This window comes from Corythoichthys intestinalis, chromosome 1 (genome assembly GCF_030265065.1).
Source record: "Corythoichthys intestinalis isolate RoL2023-P3 chromosome 1, ASM3026506v1, whole genome shotgun sequence".
Taxonomy (NCBI): domain Eukaryota; kingdom Metazoa; phylum Chordata; class Actinopteri; order Syngnathiformes; family Syngnathidae; genus Corythoichthys; species Corythoichthys intestinalis.
Genome location: NC_080395.1, coordinates 75,375,514 through 75,395,913, shown reverse-complemented (window position 1 = coordinate 75,395,913; position 20,400 = coordinate 75,375,514). Strand labels below are relative to the sequence as shown.

General features: G+C 39.6%; 1 protein-coding gene across 4 annotated transcripts in view; it reads left to right on the top strand.

Moving 5' to 3' along the window:
- The window catches only part of efl1 (elongation factor like GTPase 1), a 95,536-nt gene that overhangs the window by 41,634 nt on the left and 33,502 nt on the right, over positions 1-20,400 (top strand). For all 4 annotated transcript variants that reach the window (XM_057839971.1, XM_057839980.1, XM_057839954.1 and 1 more), the window contains 2 exons: positions 7,819-7,979; positions 14,766-14,920. In XM_057839971.1, coding sequence (XP_057695954.1) covers positions 7,819-7,979; positions 14,766-14,920 — 316 coding nt within the window. The remainder of the gene's footprint in view (positions 1-7,818; positions 7,980-14,765; positions 14,921-20,400) is intronic.

Here is a 20,400-nt window from a genome sequence, read left to right as displayed (position 1 = left end):
CAAAATCGCAGGGTGTTCAAATGCTTATTTTCCTCACTGTAAATGTGTGGGTGTGTGTTAGAGCTGTCCTGACTAGTCGACGTAGACGTAAATGCGTCTACATCCCGTCGACGGTTGATGAAGGGTTAAAAAAGGTTAATGAAGGGTTAAAAAAATATTTGCGTGGAACGTTGAGAATATCGGACCCTCGCTATGCAAGCGGGGAAAACGGCCCAAAGCCAAAAAAGCGAACCAGAGTGGCCAAAACATTGACTTATTTCAGCGAAACAAAGGAGGGTACACTCTTGTGTCCTGTCTCTTCAGTGCCAAGCTTGGCTGCACGTCGGACGTGAATAAACACCTAAAGTGCCGTCCCCAGTCGTAATTTTGGAAGACGACAAGAGACAAGAAGCTCGCAGATCGTAAGTCCATCAAACTAACTAACGATTGCCAAGCCAGTCGCGATATGTAATGAGTCCATTAATCGCACAGTAAATAAAAATGAGAGCGGTAGTTTTCACGACTGCGTTTTATTGCCGTGTGCGTGCATACATTTTTGCGTGCCTGTTGATGGCATATGAGACTCCACAGTTTCACAGATGTTTATTGGTCATCAACACGCCCTAGAATTAAAGTTACTGTATTTTTCAGACTATAAGTCGCGTTTTTTTTTTTTTTTTTCATATTATGGCTGGGGGTGCGACTTATACTCAGGAGCGACTTATGTGTGAAATTAATAACACATTATGATATCATTTCATATGTTATTTTGGTGTTTTGGAGTGACACTCATGGTTTGGTAAACTTGTTAGCATGTTCTTTATGCTATAGTTATCTGAATAACTCTTAATAGCTATGGCCACGTTCGCGTTCTGCCTTTGGCAATGTGTGTTTGTATTATTGACTTTTTTATATTGAAATGCATGCTTTTAGTTTGTGGCGCTTTCACGCCCACGTGAGGGCGCACTCGCACTTGTTTACGTGAAGAAGAGCGCTCACACGCCAGAAGAAGACGGACAGCTACGTAGCTGTGAGTGAGTGGGCGAGTTAGCGAGAGAGAAACACGGCTGCAAACCTACGTTCATTGTTTATGCTTTTAAAATATCTCTACAGAGGCAACGCCTGTGTGTATCATCTTTTCTGTTGTTGTTTGTTGTGTGTTTTCCACTCGCGATCGGACACTTAGAGCCAGTTGTGTGGTTGTTTGAACGATGTGCTAATGCTAGCGAACGCATGCTAACCGTTTATGTCATTGCTGTAAGAGCACCTAATTATCATTATTTACATTAATCCGAACCTGTTTAGTATCGAGGACCAAATTGATTCAGCAAATTATACGGACGTCCAGCATCGCCATTTGGGAGTTCGCTGTATAGCCAGGACCGAGCCGTAGCGTCCTGGTGAGGGCTGTATATTCGCATTTCATTGTTCATGCACTGTACACTGTACATTTATTCAGCATGTTGTTCTATATTGTATTTTTATATTAAATTGCCTTTCAAGATGACATATCTGTTCTATGTGTTGGATTTTATCAAGTAAATTTCCCCCCAAAATGCGACTTTTTTTTCTCTTTGTGGCATTTTATGGCTGGTGCGACTTGTAGTCCGAAAAATACGGTAATACATACAAAATAAGGAAACACATCTATGTTAAACACTGTAAACGTTAGCATTGCTACATTGAGGCTAAGGGGGGAAAAAAGACAACCTACTTTTGCCTGCTATAAAACATTGACAGTCTTCTCCAAAACGCTAATTTGCAGTTAAAAGGTGACACTTCAAACATGAAAAATCGCTGGGTAACAGCATTTGCAAACGAAGAAAAAATCTATTACGGACACCACATATGCAATGAGGAAAAGTGCTTTTATTGCTGAGTCTAAAGTGTACGGTTATCGGTTTAGCGAACGTACTTCCGGTGAACATTTCAAAATAAAGACACGTCGTGTTCGTCATGTAAAGATTTTTCGAGTTAATCCCACACACTTCAGAATTCAGATCCTACACTAAGAATAGCTTTAAAATGGCAGCCTTTCTGAAAAATCTGATTGGCAATGAATAATTATTACAATCACTATAACACTATTATGTATAGTAGAATACTATAATATTAATGCTCGATATTTTTTAAGAATTGTTTTAATCATGTTGGAGACGAATTCAGTGTTCTAAATCTGATTCCATTCCATTCTTTTGCACTAGTTAATGCTATCAGCATTTGACCTCATTGTTTATTCGTGCTTTAATATGGCTATTTATTTATTTATTTATTTTTACTTTAATAAAGAATTTAAGCGTTCAAAAATGTTTTTTGTGAATTAATAAGCGTCAACAAAAATTCCATTGGTAAATTGGTAAAAGGAAAAATCTTTTTTTTATTAGATTAGTCGACTAATCGTAAAAATAGTCGGCTGACTAATCAGGAGAAAATTAGTTGTTTGGAACAGCCTCAGTGTGTGTATTACATATAGTGTTGGGGTTACCTGTAGTCAAAGATTTTGGTATCCCTCAGTTTTCATAAGAATAGATATTTTAAAAATGCTGTACTGTCCCCATCCCATGGGCTCACCTTCTGTGGGAGGGCCCAAGGAGGTCCGATGCGTGGGCAGTAGGGTGGCAGCCAAAGGAGGGGTCCTATTCGGTCTGATACCTAGCTGCAGAAGCTGGCCCTAGGAACGTGGTCTGTCACCTCTCTGGTCGGGGAGGAGCCTGACCTCGTGCGTGACTAGATGTAGTCGGGCTTATCTCTATGCACAACTGGGGCTGTCTTCTCGAGGGTGTTTGGACACGGTTCTGCTCTCCTTTGCCCATGGTGAGAGGCGACAAGCTTGTGTGGGCGTACTTATTGCCCCCTGCCTGTACATTGGGGTTCACCCCAGTAGCCGAGAGGTTAGCCTCTCTGACTGTTGGTGGAGGGACGGGTCCTAACTGTTGTTTGTGCTTATGCACTAGGCCTGAACGATATTGGAAAAAACTATTGCTGCGATTTTTGGGGGGGTTTGCGATATTGTATTGCGATATTAAAAAAATATGTATATATTTTTTTCAAAAAAATAATTACACTAGATGACTTGAATAGCTGTTTGGAAAGACTTTGGATGACTCACCATGACCACAGTGTACAGTGATCCCTCGTTTTTCATAACCTGCCGTGATAAGGGAAAAACCGCAAAGTTGCGCACCCCGCCCCCTAAATTTTAAATTTTTTTGTGCGTGTGCTCAATGTATTTATTCAGATTTAGCATTGGGGAGAGATACATATAAGACATGTTTTTTTTTCTGACTTCTTCCCCAAAGTATGATTTTAAAAAATTGTGTGTGTGTGTGTGTGTGTGTGTGTGTGTGTGTGTGTGTGTGTGTGTGTATATATATATATATATATATAAATGGTTTTAAGCACTTCAAATGTAATAATTATGATCAGTTTTAAACATAACTGTCCAACCAAATCATTTTTGAACAAGAATAAAGTACTGTAGTAGAAAAATGCTAGGCTTTATTAGATACTTCTGTTTATCTACCTTAGCTGTGACATGTAGAAATTACAAACTCCTCATGATCACTTCTGGCATTTATTTTATATGTCTCGAACGTCTCCACACACACGCATTCATTCCAAAGCGGCTTCCTTGCAGAAACTGTTTAACAGGTGAAACGATGATTGACACTTGCTGCTCTATGATGTCCGCCTCTTTGGCAAGATCAAAGACAACCAGCATTTTTAACTTTAATAAGCAAGAGCTGCAGTGACTGTGAGATTCAAAGAGCTGGGAGAGGGAGGGGGTGAGGCTGTGAAGAGCAGAAAGCAAGGCGTATGTGGATTAAAAAAAAAAAAAACTATCGCACGTCCTTGCGATGGGACTATCGCGCACATCGCGATGGCGATGTTTAAACGATATATCAAAAACAGCAGCTCAGCGCACCCACACTTTTTGGAGTTCTTGGAGGGGATTCTGGAGAGTAGGGATGGAAATTGATGATTTTTAAGATTTCGATTCCATTATCGATATTGCTTAATGATTCGATTCTTTATCAATTCTCTGATCGATTCTAATTTGGACTAATGGACGTATGAGGTTCTGGGTTCAATGTTTTTCATGGTTCATTCGCCTCGGGAGTCGGTGAGAACACAAGGAGCGAAGAGTGGAGTTGGTCTTTGGCAGTTTTAATCCAACTGGGCAACAGGCACAACTATATACAGGCAATGGCACTTGATATGAGAATCACTCAATGAGCAGATGAGAGCATACCCAGAAAGATGTTGATGTATTTGTATGTGTGGAAAAAGACTGGAATGTGTGGGTACAGTGTATCACAAAAGTGAGTACACCCCTCGCATTTCTGCAGATATTTATATCTTTTCAAAGGACAACACTGACAAAATGAAACTTTGACACAACAAAAAGTAGTCTGTGTGCAGCTTATATAATAGTTCATTCATTTTCCCCTCAAAATAACTCCAAAAAATAGCCATTAACATCCAAACCCCGGAAACAAAAGTGAGTACACCGCATGGGAACTACGTACATCCATAAATGTCCAAATTGAGTACTACTTGTCATTTTCCCTCCAAAATGTCATGTGACTCGTTACAGCAGTGCTGTCAGCATTGGTGCCGAGATTGAAGAGGTGGTGGTGGGATGGGGTTGGGGGGGGTGTTCATTCCCACCACCATGCTTGACTGTAGGCATGACACACTTATCTTTGTCTCACCTGGTCGCCGCCACACATGCTTGAGACCATCGGAACCAAACAAATTCATCTTCGTCTCATCAGACCATAGGACATGGTTCCAGTAATCCATGTGCTTTGTTGACATGTCTTCAGCAAACTATTTGCGGACTTTCTTGTGTACCGTCTTCAGAAAAGGCTTCTTCCTGGGGTGACAGCCATGCACACCAATTTGATGTAGAGTGCGGCGTGTGTTCTGAGCACTAACAGGCTGACCCCCCTCCCCACCTCTTCAATCTTTGTAGCAACGCTGACAGCACTCCTGTAACGAGTCACATGACATTTTGGAGGGAGAATGACAAGCAGTACTCAATTTGGATATTTGGGGATGTACGTAGTTCCCATGCGGTGTACTCACTTTTGTTGCCAGGGGTTTGGATATTAATGGCTATATTTTGAGTTATTTTGAGGGGAAAATGAATTAACTCTGTTATATAAGCTGCACACAGACTACTTTTCATTGTGTCAAAGTGTCATTTTGTCAGTGTTGTCCCATGAAAAGATATACTTACATATCTGCAGAAATGCGAGGAGTATACTCACTTTTGTGATACACTGTATATGTGTGGATCTGAAAGGAAAGAAAAAGACATCATATTAGTGCTGATGCAATAAACAATGCAAATTGACTGTAAAGCAGTCAAGAACACACATGACTCTCACAGTATAAAGAACATAAAGGTGTGGGGGGGGGGGGGCGAGTCTGCGCGCACAACCCGGAAGCACGCTGCGTGCACGTGCGGTCATCTTGGCCATAAAAGTGGCGAAAACTAAGCACTTTACACTTGGATGTACAACAACATCTTAAGATGCTAAACTAACACATTCCCTCTTAACACTAATGTGCAACGCGAACATCATGTAAACAACGCTCTCCTCGACACAGCGAGGATGAGCTGGAGCAACCAACCGACGGAACAGTAAAAACATGAAACGGTCTCACTTTTAATGGCTCCAACTTATCATAAGAACTTTATGACATGAAGAGGAAATACTTACATTTTTTCATGGACGCACACAGATTAACACATCCTCGCACACATCTTAACAGGTGGCCGCACTCTGCTTGAAACACGCACCTTGCGCCTATTCTCCGTCCCAGAATACGCAGCGCATTTGACGTAGGACAATAAAAGGAAGTAACTGACTGGCTGCTATGGGAACGAACGCATACCCAAGGAAACTTTCTAACAGGAGTATTAAAATAGCTAATAAAATCATTTAGGATTATTTGGATAAATATGTTATACTTTTCTCATAGAGTATTCGACGAGGAATTTGATAGACCCATTAAGATGTTTTTTTGGGAAAAATCAACGTTTTTTTAAAGTAGTCTCATAAATAATGACGTAGCCTTTGAACATCAATGCAAAATTACTCGGTGACAACTGTACAGATTGTACTTGGTGAGTGGTCCCTCTTTGAGTAATCATTTAGTCATACTTACTGAATCGAATGTGTTGAACATGACTAAGTTATGTGACGTAAATCGTGCTGAATGAAATCTATAAGTGAATCGTTAGATAATATGCCAAACGGTTCCATGGAATTGAAACATACAGAACTGGTTCTCGATTCCCATCCCTACTGGAGAGAGCTCATTGAGGAGCGTGATTGGGAACTCAGTTTCCTCCACAGTGTGTCCGACTCTCCCTCAGAGATAGGGTGAGAATCTGGTAGGGGCACTGAATAGAGCCGATGCTCCTCTGCATTGAGAGAAGCCAGACGAGGTGGCTCGGGCATCTAATTAGGACGCCTCCCTGATGAGGTGTTCTGGGCATGTTCCATTGGGAGGTGGCCACGGGATGACCCGGGACACACTGGGGAGACTGTCTCCCAGATGCCCCGGGAACACCTCGGGGATCCTCCCGGAAGAGCTGGATTAAATTGCTGGGGAAAGGGAAGTCTGCACTTCCCGACTGAAGCTGCTATCCCCGCGAGTCAAGCTTGGATAAGCGGGAGAAAATAAATGGGTGGATGAATGCAGTACTGAAAAAAAGAGACTAAAGCCAAACATTGTGGGAAAGCTATTATTTGTAAATAACTGTTTTTAACAAATTATGCTTATAGCACTTGGTGCATTTCGTAAGTATAGTAATACAAGCACATTCATATTTTCTTGAATAAATATCCATAAAATTTTCAAAACATTTGACCAAGACCACATGATAGTGCCACCGAGAAAATGAACCATGAAGCTTTGAAACAATTGGCTAAAAACATCCATTGCCTCAAGAACCTTCATTTGACCATCAATCACTTCCCTTGGGATTTTGTCCAACATTGCTTCGCGGGCTGCACGCATTTTAGCATGCAGTGCAGCGCTACGGATCTAAATAACATCCCAAGTTCATGTTCTGTGTTAATTATTTCTTCAATTTCTGTTCCAGTTATTTTTTTAATTCCTACTTATGCTATGTTTAGTTTGTTATATGGGTTAATTTTAGTTTCACTTTGAAATCGCAAGTTTGAATGACCTTCGATTTAATGACCTGATATTGCAGGCTCTTTTTCCGCTTACACATAAGTGTGAACTGTTCCCTCCTGCCTCATGATCATCAGAAAACGACTGGTTTCTAACTTGCTACTCGTGGTAAAGTTGCTCGGTCAGTAAATCGATTCGCCCAAGATATTTATGTTGCAGTGTATACTCTTTATTTCGCGATCCACTTTTTCTCCAACTCGATGCACATCTTGACGTTTATGTTTCGCGATATATTTAACAATAATAACAATAACGATATTAAGTCCCAAATCTAATGCACCGTACTCACTCATGAATAATCCCATGCTGAAAGGAAAGCCATTTAATCATTGGCTACTTCAACCATAAAAATGTGAAATGTCATAGTTTGTCCATCTACCTTTTACCTTAACCCTTATTGTGATGTATGCTCATTTTTTATCCTTTTCAAAATCTTTTGAATTTTGCTCCAATTTGTAAATTATGCTTATTATTGACTAGAATTGACAAGGAAAATAAGGAAAAATATTATTTGCAAAATTTAGAAATGTTTATCAAATAATGTGCGATAATTAACATTGCAATGACTTAAATGATGTTTTAATAGACCTTTTTTGTGTGTGTTTGTGTCTAAATATGGAGACCTTTGACTCAGGCAGAGATTGCCCAGCGTAGTGAACTGGCAAGGCAAAGGCATGCTGAAAGGATGGCAGCAGGACAGATGGGAACAGTAAATCAACAAAACCAATCACTGAATGCTCCTTCAGATGTTCAGTCAGGAGGACTCTGCAAAGGCAAATTGGGTACGTTAACCCCCTTTTCTGCTTCTTTTGCAACCGACTATGTGCAGTTTTTTAGTATGCTTTCGAAGCCTTAGAAAACCACCTTGGTTGAACAGCCTTGTCTCGGTCCATCATATTTTTAGGAGTAAAAAAAAAAAAAAAAAAAAAAAAGAAAATATATATATATGGCGGATAACACTCAGGTGACTTGAAGTTCCATTCTGAGACCCCTAATTTGGCCATATTTCAAAATTGTCCTGTATGCATGTGTGATACACCATTGGTAAGCTTAAAATCTTACCGTAATTTCCCGAATATAACGCGCACTTTTTCCCCCCAAATCAACTTGTAAAATGCGCATTATAAATGGGTACAGGGATGGAGACAAAAATATAAATATATAAAGACCGATTTTTTTTTTTTTTTTGACACGGCCATGTTGTGTTGAAGAAACGTATGCGGCGATCCGTTGCCCACAATTACGGTACGTGACGTCACCATTTTGTTTCGGTCGTGGTGAGCTAGGGAAGGAGTCGGAGTATCAAACAACGGAGCTAATCCGCGTTGCTTTATTGACATTTAGGCTGCAACAAAATACGGTAGTAATATCTGTCTCACATGCAACCCGCGGAATATAACTATCTTTCCGGCTGTTCCCTCGACAAAACCCCCCCCCCCGGGAACTATACAACGTGCCAACATAAGTTCCGCCGTTTAATTCTGTTTAACTCGCTACACGGTAATACTTCTCTTATTGGTCGAATGATTTCGTCTGTGTTAAATTCTGATTTTTTCACTCTTCATAAAGCACAGAATTGAGTTTCTTGAACTAATTTAAGTCAACGTTTATTGCAGCTCCGCAACTCGGACCGTAACAAACGTAACACAACACAGACTTTCTGTGTCCGTCAACTATATCTGTCCCTCCGGAAACTCAAATCCAAATAACAATAGTTCCTATTGTTACATTCAAGTCCACAGCGATTTGCTCTTCTGATTTCCGATCTAAATCACCACTTTTATTTTACCGTATCAATCCATGGAAGAAACATTTATTCATCATGATGAAACGAGCAATTTATACAGCAGCCTTTAAAAGAAAAGTCACATCTGTTTTGTTTTCTCCTGGATTCTGGTAAGTTGAAGAGGTTTTCAGATCATATTATTACCGTACATATTGTCAGTTTACGGTAATGTTTTAAACTACCAATGTGCTATGCTTGCGCTGTGTTTCACCAGTCAGTAAAATAACATTTCTGTATCTGTACACAAGCTCTGTTTTCTTGTATTCTTCTGTTTATTGGTGCTAAATTTGGGGTGCGCATTATACACGGGTGTGCCTTATATTCGGGAAATTACTGTAATTTTCTGGGGGAAGAAACATTTTGAACAGGAGGGCATTTAAAAAAAAAAAAATTAAGCAGCAAAATTCTAACTGTAGGTGAGAGCACACGAGAGCATAATTAAAGACACAATGATTTCAACTAGATATTATCGTGCACTTCCCTGGTTTCGATCCAAAAACTCCATGTAGCAGCATGTATCTTCGAGTGTCAAGACACGGATGTGAATGGCCACAGCCGGATTTTGGGGGGATTTTATGGGTGAAACTCGGTAATACAAACAGGGTTGCGATGCAGAAATCGCAGACATCAAGGAGTGGTTGAGATGTTGTTTTTCATATATTTGCCCTTTTAAACGTTTTTTTTTTTTCTTTTTTTTTTTTTTTCAATTTTTCTTTGTTTGGATCGATTATCTAAAATATCAGGGAAAATGCGACAGTGCCAAAAAAAAAAAAACAAATCAAGCCATAGTTATGAGGTAGATATCGTCACTTATTTTGACACCATTTTTTTCGTTGTGACAAAATTTGTTTAAAAGTTTAAAATATGCGAGTGAATAATTTTTTAAGTGTTTTTTTTTTTTTTTTTTTTTAAAGAAATATTGGACATCAATTAATGATTCTAAGCTAAAAATGACAGACATTTTGAATAATATAATTACTCCTTTTTATAACTGGGTTGAAACAAAAGCGGTTGTGCGACGTCTGTAAACGGGGGTTTCCAGGGTAAAACGGACAAATTAAAAATAGTTCGGGGGCTTAATGCGCCATGAATCTGCTATGGCAGCATATAGATATATTGTTCTATCAAACAAACAGTTTTGGCTTAAAATACCGCATTTTTTTTAAAGAGGGGTGCAAGAGCAGAAACTACTTTTTTCAGTCTTGTCTGTGTTTTCCGCCATTCATATATACCGTAATTTCCCGAATATAAGGCGCACCCGTGTATAATGCGCACCCCAAATTTACTTGTAAAATCTAGGGAAAATTATTGTACCCGTTTATAGCGCGCACCCTAATTTTAGCACCAATAAATAGAAGAATACAAGAAAACAGAGCTCGTGTACAGATACAGAAATGTAATTTTACTGACTGGTGAAACACAGCACAAGCATAGCATTTGTAGTTCAAAACATGACTGTTATGTACTTATGACCATAAACTGACAATATTTATGATAATAATATGATTTGACAACTTCTCCACCTTACCAGAATCTAGGAGAAAACAAAACAGACGTGACTTTTCTTTTAAAGGCTGCTGTATAACTTGCTCGTTTCAACATGATGAATAAATGTTCCTTCCATGGATTGATAAAGTAAAATGAAAGTGAGAACGTAAGTCGGAAACTGTGAGAGCTCATCGCTGTCAACACGACAGTATTAATAGGAACTATTATTATTTGGGTTTGAGTTTCCCGAGGGACAGATATAGTTGACGGACACAGGAAGTCTGAGTGCTTACGTTTGTTATAGTCCGAGTTGCGGAGCTGCAATAAACGTTGACTCAAATGAGTTCAAGAAACTAAATTCTGTGCTTTATGAAGAGTGAAAAAAGCACAATTTAACACAGACGAAAGAATTCGGCCGATTAGAGTGAAGTATTACCGAAACAAAATGGTGACGTCACGTACCGTAATGGTCGGCAAAAGGGTCGCGCATACATTTCTTCAATACAACGTGGCCGTGTCAATAAAAAAAAATCGGTTCATATATATACATATATATATTTCTGTCTCCATCCATGTACCCGTTTATAATGCGCACCATGATTTTACAAGTTGATTTTGGGGGAAAAAAAGTGTGCGTTATATTCGGGAAATAACAGTATATATAAATATACATACATATATATATACATAAATACGTATGTATATATGTATGTATATACACGACCAAAACACTGCTACAATGCATGCTAACTACACATATGATAAGGAAATGCCACAAATTGTGAACTTAGGACGGACACTTGCAAATTTTTATCTCGTTGTCGTCTCGTCAGATAAAACTGGCATTCGTCTGGCCGTTTTAATCTCCCAAAACACTCTTTAGCTAGTCATGTCATCATCATAAAAAAATAGTTCGGCTACGAAATATTTTCGTTATTATCACCGTTGACGAAAACAACACTGATCGCTACTCTTACTTGAGTAAAATGTTTGGATAATCTACCAACCTCAGGTTATGCCTGCAAACACTACTGATTCAGAACCCACAGTGGCCAACACTTAAAGGTGCTGTATGAAGTTATCTCATATATTCTAGTAATATCTTACCAGTTAGTCATCACTATAACCTCTAACGATATAAGTATAGCTTTTTCATTAGCTCGTTAGTTGACTTCGTCATCTTTCCCAGTTTATTCTATGAGTGCGCTAGAGTTAAAGTGATGTGTCCTCTTTTTTTAAAGGGATTATACTGAGTTTGTCACTTTTTTTTTACTCCTGACTGCCACCTCCAGTATAAATTGTAACCACAGCCTGTGTTAAGCTCATGTATGCTAGGACGAGCACAAACATAAAGCAACGAGCGTTTGGCCCCTCAAATCAGCACCATAAACGTAAAAGCGTGATTGTTTACTGTGAGTAGAAAGTCTTAAGTGGGTTAGAAAAGTGGTTTTGGCAAGAGGAGACTTAGCAGTCGCTCGGTGAACCCGCCCCACTGGCGAAGAAAGGGAAAGGGAAGAAAAAGGCCTTTTTTGGGGCAGTCTCAGTTGTAATATCAGGGCTCTGTGTACTCATCAGGGCATTGGTGGAGCACGCATGGAGTAGAAAAGTATTTTAAATTAACGCAAAAAAATTCCCTATATACCTATACCTTAGGCATTCATGAGAAAACTCATTTGCTTCCACACGCAACGCTTGGCTCACACTAATTATAATTTTGATGAGTTAGAAAAAAAAAAAAGTCCCGATCTGATCACGTGATTTGAAATCGCCCCAATCACTCTATTTTTCAGAATCTGGTAAAAAGGATCGGGTTTTTAATTAAAAAAATATTTATTTTTCTCCTTCATGATTGTACAGCACCACACCGTCCGCAGTTATTTTGTCTAAAGGTTATTCTATCAGGTATTAGGCTGAGGGTGCCAATAGTTTTGTCCGGCCCATATTTGGAGTTTTGTGTAAGGTGATAATGACTTAATTTTTTTTCATTCACTTTTGTGTTTTTTCATTGCAAGCAAAATAAATGATAAATGAAGATATTACTACCAAAACATTTGTAATTGCAATCATTTTCTGGGAGAAATTGAGCATTAACTGACAGAATTGCAGGGGTGCCAATACTTTTGGCCAGCAGTGTATTTACAAATTAGGCACCAGTTGTATTGGAAAATCACTGAATAAAAGCAGAAAATGTTGCTCAGTTGGTAACATTGCAACATTGTAAAATTTTACTGCAAAGCTCTTCGTTGTTTTTATCATTTACGTATCTTCATGTAAAAAGAAAAACACTCGGGGTGTTACGGTACACAAGAATGCAATTTCGGTTCGGTTCATTTTCTGTGCAAAAGAACTTTTAGGGAAAAAAATAAGAACAATAGAACTTGTGTAAATAAATCAAAATGACCCTTTGGGTGATATTTCAAATAAATGACACTCTTAGTCTTAAGTTCATACGTTTAAAACAAAAATAAACAATTGTATCAATTATTAAATCTTTAAAATTAGAAATGAACAAACAAAACCGTAAGCTTTGAATTCTCAACCAACAACCTGAACATGACGAATGTAATAATCCAATTTTTTTTGCTATAGTGATCAACATTTCCACATTTTCTGCAGAAAGCACATATGGCAGTGACAATATCTAGCAGACTTTTCTTTCATGTAGATTCAACATTTGTTGTCTGATTGTCCTGTTTTAAGTGGGTTGACATACAGTGTATCTGTGCCGCAATTGTCGACATAACTATGGATTTATCCACTTGCTTTTGTCCATTTATAAGTTTAATGAGCAAGCCAAAAATTGTTCAGCATTGTTGGCACCAGTGTTGTCTTTGTCAACGATGACAATAACGAAAATATTTCGTCAACAAACATTTTTTTTTTCGTGAAGATGATGAGCTAAAACGTGTCTTGGAAGACTAAAACATAACGAGATGGATGCCAGCTGTCATCTGACGAGTACGAGATAAAATTCGCTATAGTTCCGGTCGTAATTTCACAATGTGTGACATTTTCTTATTGTATGTGTACCGTATTTTTCGGACTATAAGTCGCCTTTTTTATCTCCATATTTTGGCTGGGGGTGCGACTTATACTCTGGAGCGACTTATGCGTGGAATTATTAACACATTATGATATCATTTCACATGTTATTTTGGTGTTTTGGAGTGACACTGATGGTTTGGTAAACTTGTTAGCATGTTCTTTATGCAATAGTTATCTGAATAACTCTTAATAGCTATGGGCACGTTCGCGTTCTGCCTTTGGCAATGTGTGTTCAATTGTATTATCGATTTTTTTATATCGAAATGCATGCTTTTAGTTTGTGGCGCTTTCATGCACACGTGGGGGCGCACTCGCACTTGTTTACGTGAAAAAGAGCGTTCACACGCCAGAAGAAGACGGACAGCTACGAAGCTGTTAGTGAGTGGGCGAGTTAGCGAGAGAGAAACACGGCTGCGAACCTACGTTCATTGTTTCTGCTAAAATATCTCTACAGAGGCAACGCCTGTGTGTATCATCTTCTCTGTTGTTGTTGTGTGTTTTCCACCCGCAATCGGACACTTAGAGCCAGTTGTGTGGCTGTTTGAACGATGTGCTAATGCTAGCGAACGCATGCTAACAGTTTATGTCATTGCTGTAAGAGCACCTAATTATCATTCATTTATATTAATCTGAACCTGTTTGGTATCGAGGACCAAATTGATTCAGCAAATTATACGGATGTCCAGCATCGCCATTTGGGAGTTCGCTGTATAGCCAGGACCGAGCCGTAGCGTCCTTGTGAGGACAGTATATTCGCATTTCGTTGTTCATGCACTGTACACTGTACATTTATTCAGCATGTTGTTCTCTGTTGTTCTTTATTTTTATTTTATGTTCTATGTGTTGGATTTTATCAAGTAAATTTCCCCCCAAAATGCGACTTATACGCCGGTGCGACTTATATATGTTTTTTTTCCCTCTTCGTTGGGCATTTTATGGCTGGTGCGACTTATACTCTGGTGCGACTTGTAGTCCGAAAAATACGGTAGTTAGCAAGCATCGTAGCAGTGTTTAGTTGTGTCACTCATGTGACGTGCTACACCCCCCCCCACACACACACACACACACATACACACACGGGTGTGAGTAAGCATGTATCCACTCCAGTCTCCTTATGTGAAACACATGGAAAGTTTTTTTCCATATCTTGCCTCCCCAAGGCCAGCAGGTGATTTTTCATACTTTGTCGCCTTGGCTGCCAGTTGTTCAAACTTGATTGAACCTGATTTTTCCCCCTCACTTTTGACAGATGAATTGGACACCCAAGTGGTGAAGGAGGACAAAACAGGGGAGCAAAACGAGACCTTCATAGCATTTGCTCGGGTGTACAGCGGAGTGGTGAGGAAAGGACAACGAATATTCATTCTTGGACCAAAGTACGATCCTGCCCAGGGTCTGACCATGGTAAACAAAATGTCCCACAAAGCAATAGTAATGGTCGAGTTAATAAATCGAATCAAATATATTTTTTATAGCCCTTAAAGAAAAAAAAGTATGAATGCAGTTTTCCTTGAACTTTTGAAAATTCAAATTCATTAGCAGAGATAAAAAAATGGCCAAATCCAAAAGGTTATGTATTGTTTGTAATATTCTAACAGTGAGTAAACAGGTTAACAGGATTACTCTAATGGCCCAAAACATTCTGGCTAATGACTTCTGAATTTCTACCGCAATGCGAGCTGTGTTGCCTTATTCCATCTGACAAAAAGTCTGTGGATAACCAGAGGTGGTTAGCCAAAGGTTTAACTTAAGTAGCATTACTTTAAAATAATATTACTTATAAGTGAAAGTAGTCATCCAAAAATAAAAAAAAAGGAAAAAAGTATTCAGTGAAATGAATACCCAAGTCATGTTTTTTTAAATCACTGGACAGTCTGACGAGCAACCTGGCTCTGCCAGATAGACCTAAACATAATGTCCCAGAGGTGTTCTATTGGATTATGGACAAGCGAACGTGGGGGCCAGTCAAAGTTATCAATTCCTTCTTCCTTCAGGAACTGTTTGCATACTCCAGCCACATTAGGTTGGGCATTGTCGTGGACCAGGAGGAACTCAGGTCTCATTACAGTGGGTCCAAGGACTTCATCCCGATACCTAATAACAGTCAGGGTTAGGCCTGAACGATATTGGAAAAAACTATTGTTGCGATTTTTTTTAGGTTTGCAATATATTGCGATATTATATTGCGATATTAAAAAAAAAAAAAGATCTATCTTTTTTAAAGAAATTTTCACTAAATGACTTGAATAGCTGTTTGGAAATACTTTACATAACACACCGTGACCACAGTGTATTCATATAATACCGTTTAATTTGTGAATGATGAAGATTTCTGTATGAAGGTTTCCAGGAAGTCATGTCTGCAAAAAATAGATCATTTATTGAATACAATATTTTACACTCCAACAGCAGCAAATACATTAAATGATAAATAAAAGAGCAGGTGCATTAGTCCCCTAAGTTTTTGACAAAATATAACAATAAATAAAAACTTCTGTAAAATAACAACAAAGTTGTCAACATATTTGAACAAAAATATTAAATATGACAAATAAAAGAGTTGTTCACAAACTATAACAATAAATAAAAACCTCAGTAAAACAACAAAGTTGTCAACATATTTGAACAAAAATATTAAATATGACAAAAGAGTTCACAAACTATAACAATACATAAAAACCTCAGTTAAACAACAAAGTTGTCAACATATTTGAACTTAAATATTAAATCTGACTAATAAAAGTGCAAGTGCATTAGTCCCCTGAGTTGTTTACACAAAATATAACAATATAAAACTGCAAAACGGCAACAAAGTTGTAAAAATATTTCAACAAAAATATTAAGTATCAAAACTTTATGTGCAGCTGTACTATATATAGTTATTTGAAAAATACGGTTTACAATAAATTTAAATATAAAAGAAACAAACTCAATTGAACTTGTAAATAATTGAACTGAATAACTGCAAATAACTGTGATGAATAACAGAACCATTTTAACTCCCAAATTTCCTGCCTTCCTGATAGCTGTCACATCAATAAAAAGAAGAAAAGACATTCCTTCAGCTGTGTTATGTATTTGTCTGCATATCGTCCACCTTCCTTGCTCAGCAATTCTCAACTGGGTCTCATAGGTTTTTGGCCAAGACTATTAGTTTATCCACTATAGCAGGCTTGAGACAAGAACGTTGGCATTTAACAATGTTCCCACCTGTGCTAAAAAGTCTCTGATGGGGAGCTCGTAGCAGGAATGCATAGATACCTGCGTTTTAAATGGTCCCACATGTTTGACAGATTACTTCTTGTTGAGGCAACCATGGCGAGGCACTGTCGACAGGGCTGTTTTTTGTCCCTTATAGTCTTGTTCTTGCCAAAATACTTCCAAAACTCCTTTTGGATACAGTCTTCCTTGCTCCTCCAACGTGTTGATTGCTTGCTTTCACTTTGAGAACGGGCCCTCCTCCCTCCGCTCTGCTGTTCGGCCCCTCCTCCCTCCACTCCGCTGTTGCAGGGGGAGGGGGAGGAGCCGATGACTTGCTGGAGAGAAAGAGAAACTGTGCGCTTTTTTCCCCTCTCCTTCCTCAAAACAAACGTTTGTGGATTAAAAAAAATGAAATTAAAAAACTATCGCACGTCCTTGCGATGGGACTATTGCACATGCGCACATCGCGATGGCGATGTTTAAACGATATATCGTTCAGGCCTAGTCAGGGTGCTATTAGCTAACCTGTAGAGGTCTGTGTGTCCTTCCAGTGATATGCCTTCCCTGACCATCACTGACCCACCACCACACTGGTCATGCTGAATGATGTTGCAGGCAATATAACGTTCTCTAAGGCATCTCCGGACCCTTTCACGTCTGTCCCCTGTGCTCAGCTCGAACCTGCTTTCTTCGGTGAAGAGCACAGAGCCAGTGGCGTAGTTGCAAATTCTGGTGGTCTATGGCAAATGCCAATCAAGCTTTAGAGTGATGGGCCTAACTATAGGATGTCAGGCCATTCTCATGGAGCCCATTCCTAATTGTTTGGTCAAAAACATTCACACCAGTGGCCTGCTGGAGGTCATTTGGTAGGGCTCTGGCAGTGCTTATCCTGTGCCTCCTTGAACAAAGGAACGGATATAGATCCTGCTGAGGGTTTAAGGACCTTCTATAGCCCTGTTCAGCTATCCTGGATTAATTACCTGTCTCCTGGAATCTCCAACAGGCCCCCGTGTTGCTCCTCGACTGTCCTGGAGCTCAGTGAAGCCCTGGTCCAGATCTCGGAGAAGATCCCTCAGGAGAACACACACTACTACTACTAAAGGACATTACATCAAAGTTGGCTCTAGTGTGTTTGTCCACTTTCATTTTGAGTAAAACTCCAAATCCGGACCTCCATGGGTTGATACATTTTATTTTGTTGACTTTGTTGTCAGTACATTCAACCAGGGAAAGAACAAAGTACTTAATAGGGATGGCCTTGGGTTGGGAGCAAGAGCCCCCACCTGGCAAAAGGCCACTCTGGCTGAACGGCGGCACATGGTGGTGGAAGAAGTGCGCCACCAGGAGGAAGCAGCTAGGTGTGTCAGAGCCGTTACCCAAGCTTAGCAAGGCCGCTGGATAAAGCGGGAGGGCGTGGACAGAAGAACAATCACGTGGAGCGAATTGGGGAGCATGGAGTCTAAGGCTAAGTTCATACTACAGGTCTTAATGAACAAATATGATTTTTTGTCATATCTGTCTTTTTGGCGTGCCCGTTCAGACTGCCTTTGTCCATTGAGACGATTCAAGTATTACGCATGCGCACTAATTCGCAGTCCGACACGCGCTGAGCAATAAGACCCGCATGCGCAGAAGCACCAAAACAAATGACCACACATGCTGGCTGTCATCCGTCATTCCAGGGATATCATATTTTGCTTTTCAAAATCGGGCACAAATAACAGACGTAAATAATCCCCGTTTAGGCTTATATTCAAAGTTTATATAGATCAATAGCATGCCATGCACGCACTGTCCGTGCATGTCACACACACATACGGGCAGTTTGCCCCGACTCTCGGCCATGTGAGCAAAGTTGAAATAGAGAGAAAACCTCTCAGGCTTATCCTCAGCCCATTTTTATTTTTTCATGACTGTTGTCAAGCCCGGGCCTTCCCCAAAAGCCGTGATTAATGCAAGCTAGGCGCTAATAACGCACAGCTGCACCGCCACCGTAGCGTCTCTCTCGCTCTTTGATGACGTAATTGCTGCATGAATTCCAATTTGGGAGACTTGACAGTAAAGACCGCCGCGACATTCTGCAAAAATGTGGCCCAAATCGAATTTGAACCACATACGAAAGTGACCCAGATCGGATTTGAAATGGTCCAGTTCTATGCGACTTGCCACGTTCAGACCGTCAAGTTAATGCCTCACTCGATTCAGAATAACACGAAAAAATCGGATTTATGCATTAAAACCTGTAGTATTAACGTAGCCTAATGGACTAAGCTTCATCATTACAGCCACAAATTATGTCCTGCCCTCTCCAACTAACATACATGGTGAAGACCCAGCTTGTCCCTGTGTGCAGCCCCGGCAACCCTCAAACATATCTTAGTGGGTTGCAAGACCAGCCTAACGCAGGGGAGATGCACCTGGCGCCACAACCAAATGCTAAAATGCCTGGCTGCCGAACTTGAGAGCAGGAGGGTAACCACACATGCCGTGCCTCTAAAACCCCCATCGTACCTTCCCACAAAAAACATCTTTCATTCAGGAAGGGGAGAAAGATGGTAAATGGTGTTATACTTGTATAGCGCTTTTCCATCTTTCAAGGCGCTCAAAGCGCTTTATACTACATCGCCAGCCACCTACTGGTGACGCAGCAGTAGGAGCAATGTGGGGTTCAGTATCTTGCTCAATGATACGTAGGCGAGTTCATCAGGGCAGATAATCGAATCTACAACCTCTGGGTTGGGGGATAACTACTCTACCACTGAGCCACGCCATCCCCGGATTAGATATGGACGTAAAACAGTCTCGATTCTTGGTTAAAACATGCAGTTATGTCAAAGTACAATGCTAGTCTGTTAGTGAATGTAGCTAGCGGCTGCCTGATGTAAACAGAGCTTTTCCGGTGAAAATTATTGTGAATAAATGCTGAAATCCCCAAATTCTTTACAGATATTGGTGTAAAACAGTCTCGATTCTTGGTTAAAAGCGGAAAAAAAAAAAAAAAATCGTGCAGTTAGTGTGTTAGTGAATAATTGCTTTAATCCCAGAATTCTTTATTGATATGGACGTTAAACAGTCTCGATTCTTTGTTAAACGCAAAAAACATGCAGTTAGCGTTTATTTTATGTAAATATGGCGACGTCCAATGCTGGTCTGTTAGTGAATGTAGCTAGCGGCCGCCTGATGTAAACAGAGCTTTTACAGTGAAAATTCTTGTGAATAAATGCTTAAATCCACGATTTTTTTGTAGATATCGATGTAAAATAGTCTTGATTGTTAGTCTTGATTGTTAAAAGCAAAAAAAAATAAACGTGCACTTAGCATTTATTTTGTGTAAATATTGCGAACTATGATGCCAATGCAGTAGCAGCTAATTTCTCCCATTGATTTTTTTCACATGGTACGAAAAATATAATAATTACCTTGAATCTTCGAACAAATCACTCCTGAGACAATCCTTCCTGTTTGTATCCAGTAAAGCTTTCATACTTTTTTAACAGAAATCCGGCGTTAAATTGCTACGTGCGTGTGTTTTTGAATTGCTCTCCTTGACGTGGGCAGCCCCCTACTTGAATGGGAGGTGCAGTGCAAGACGGATCTGACCTGTCAATACATTATGAAATCTATGACTGTACTATAGCTTTTACATAACCATATTAGGCCCAAAAAATGGACAAAATTAATCA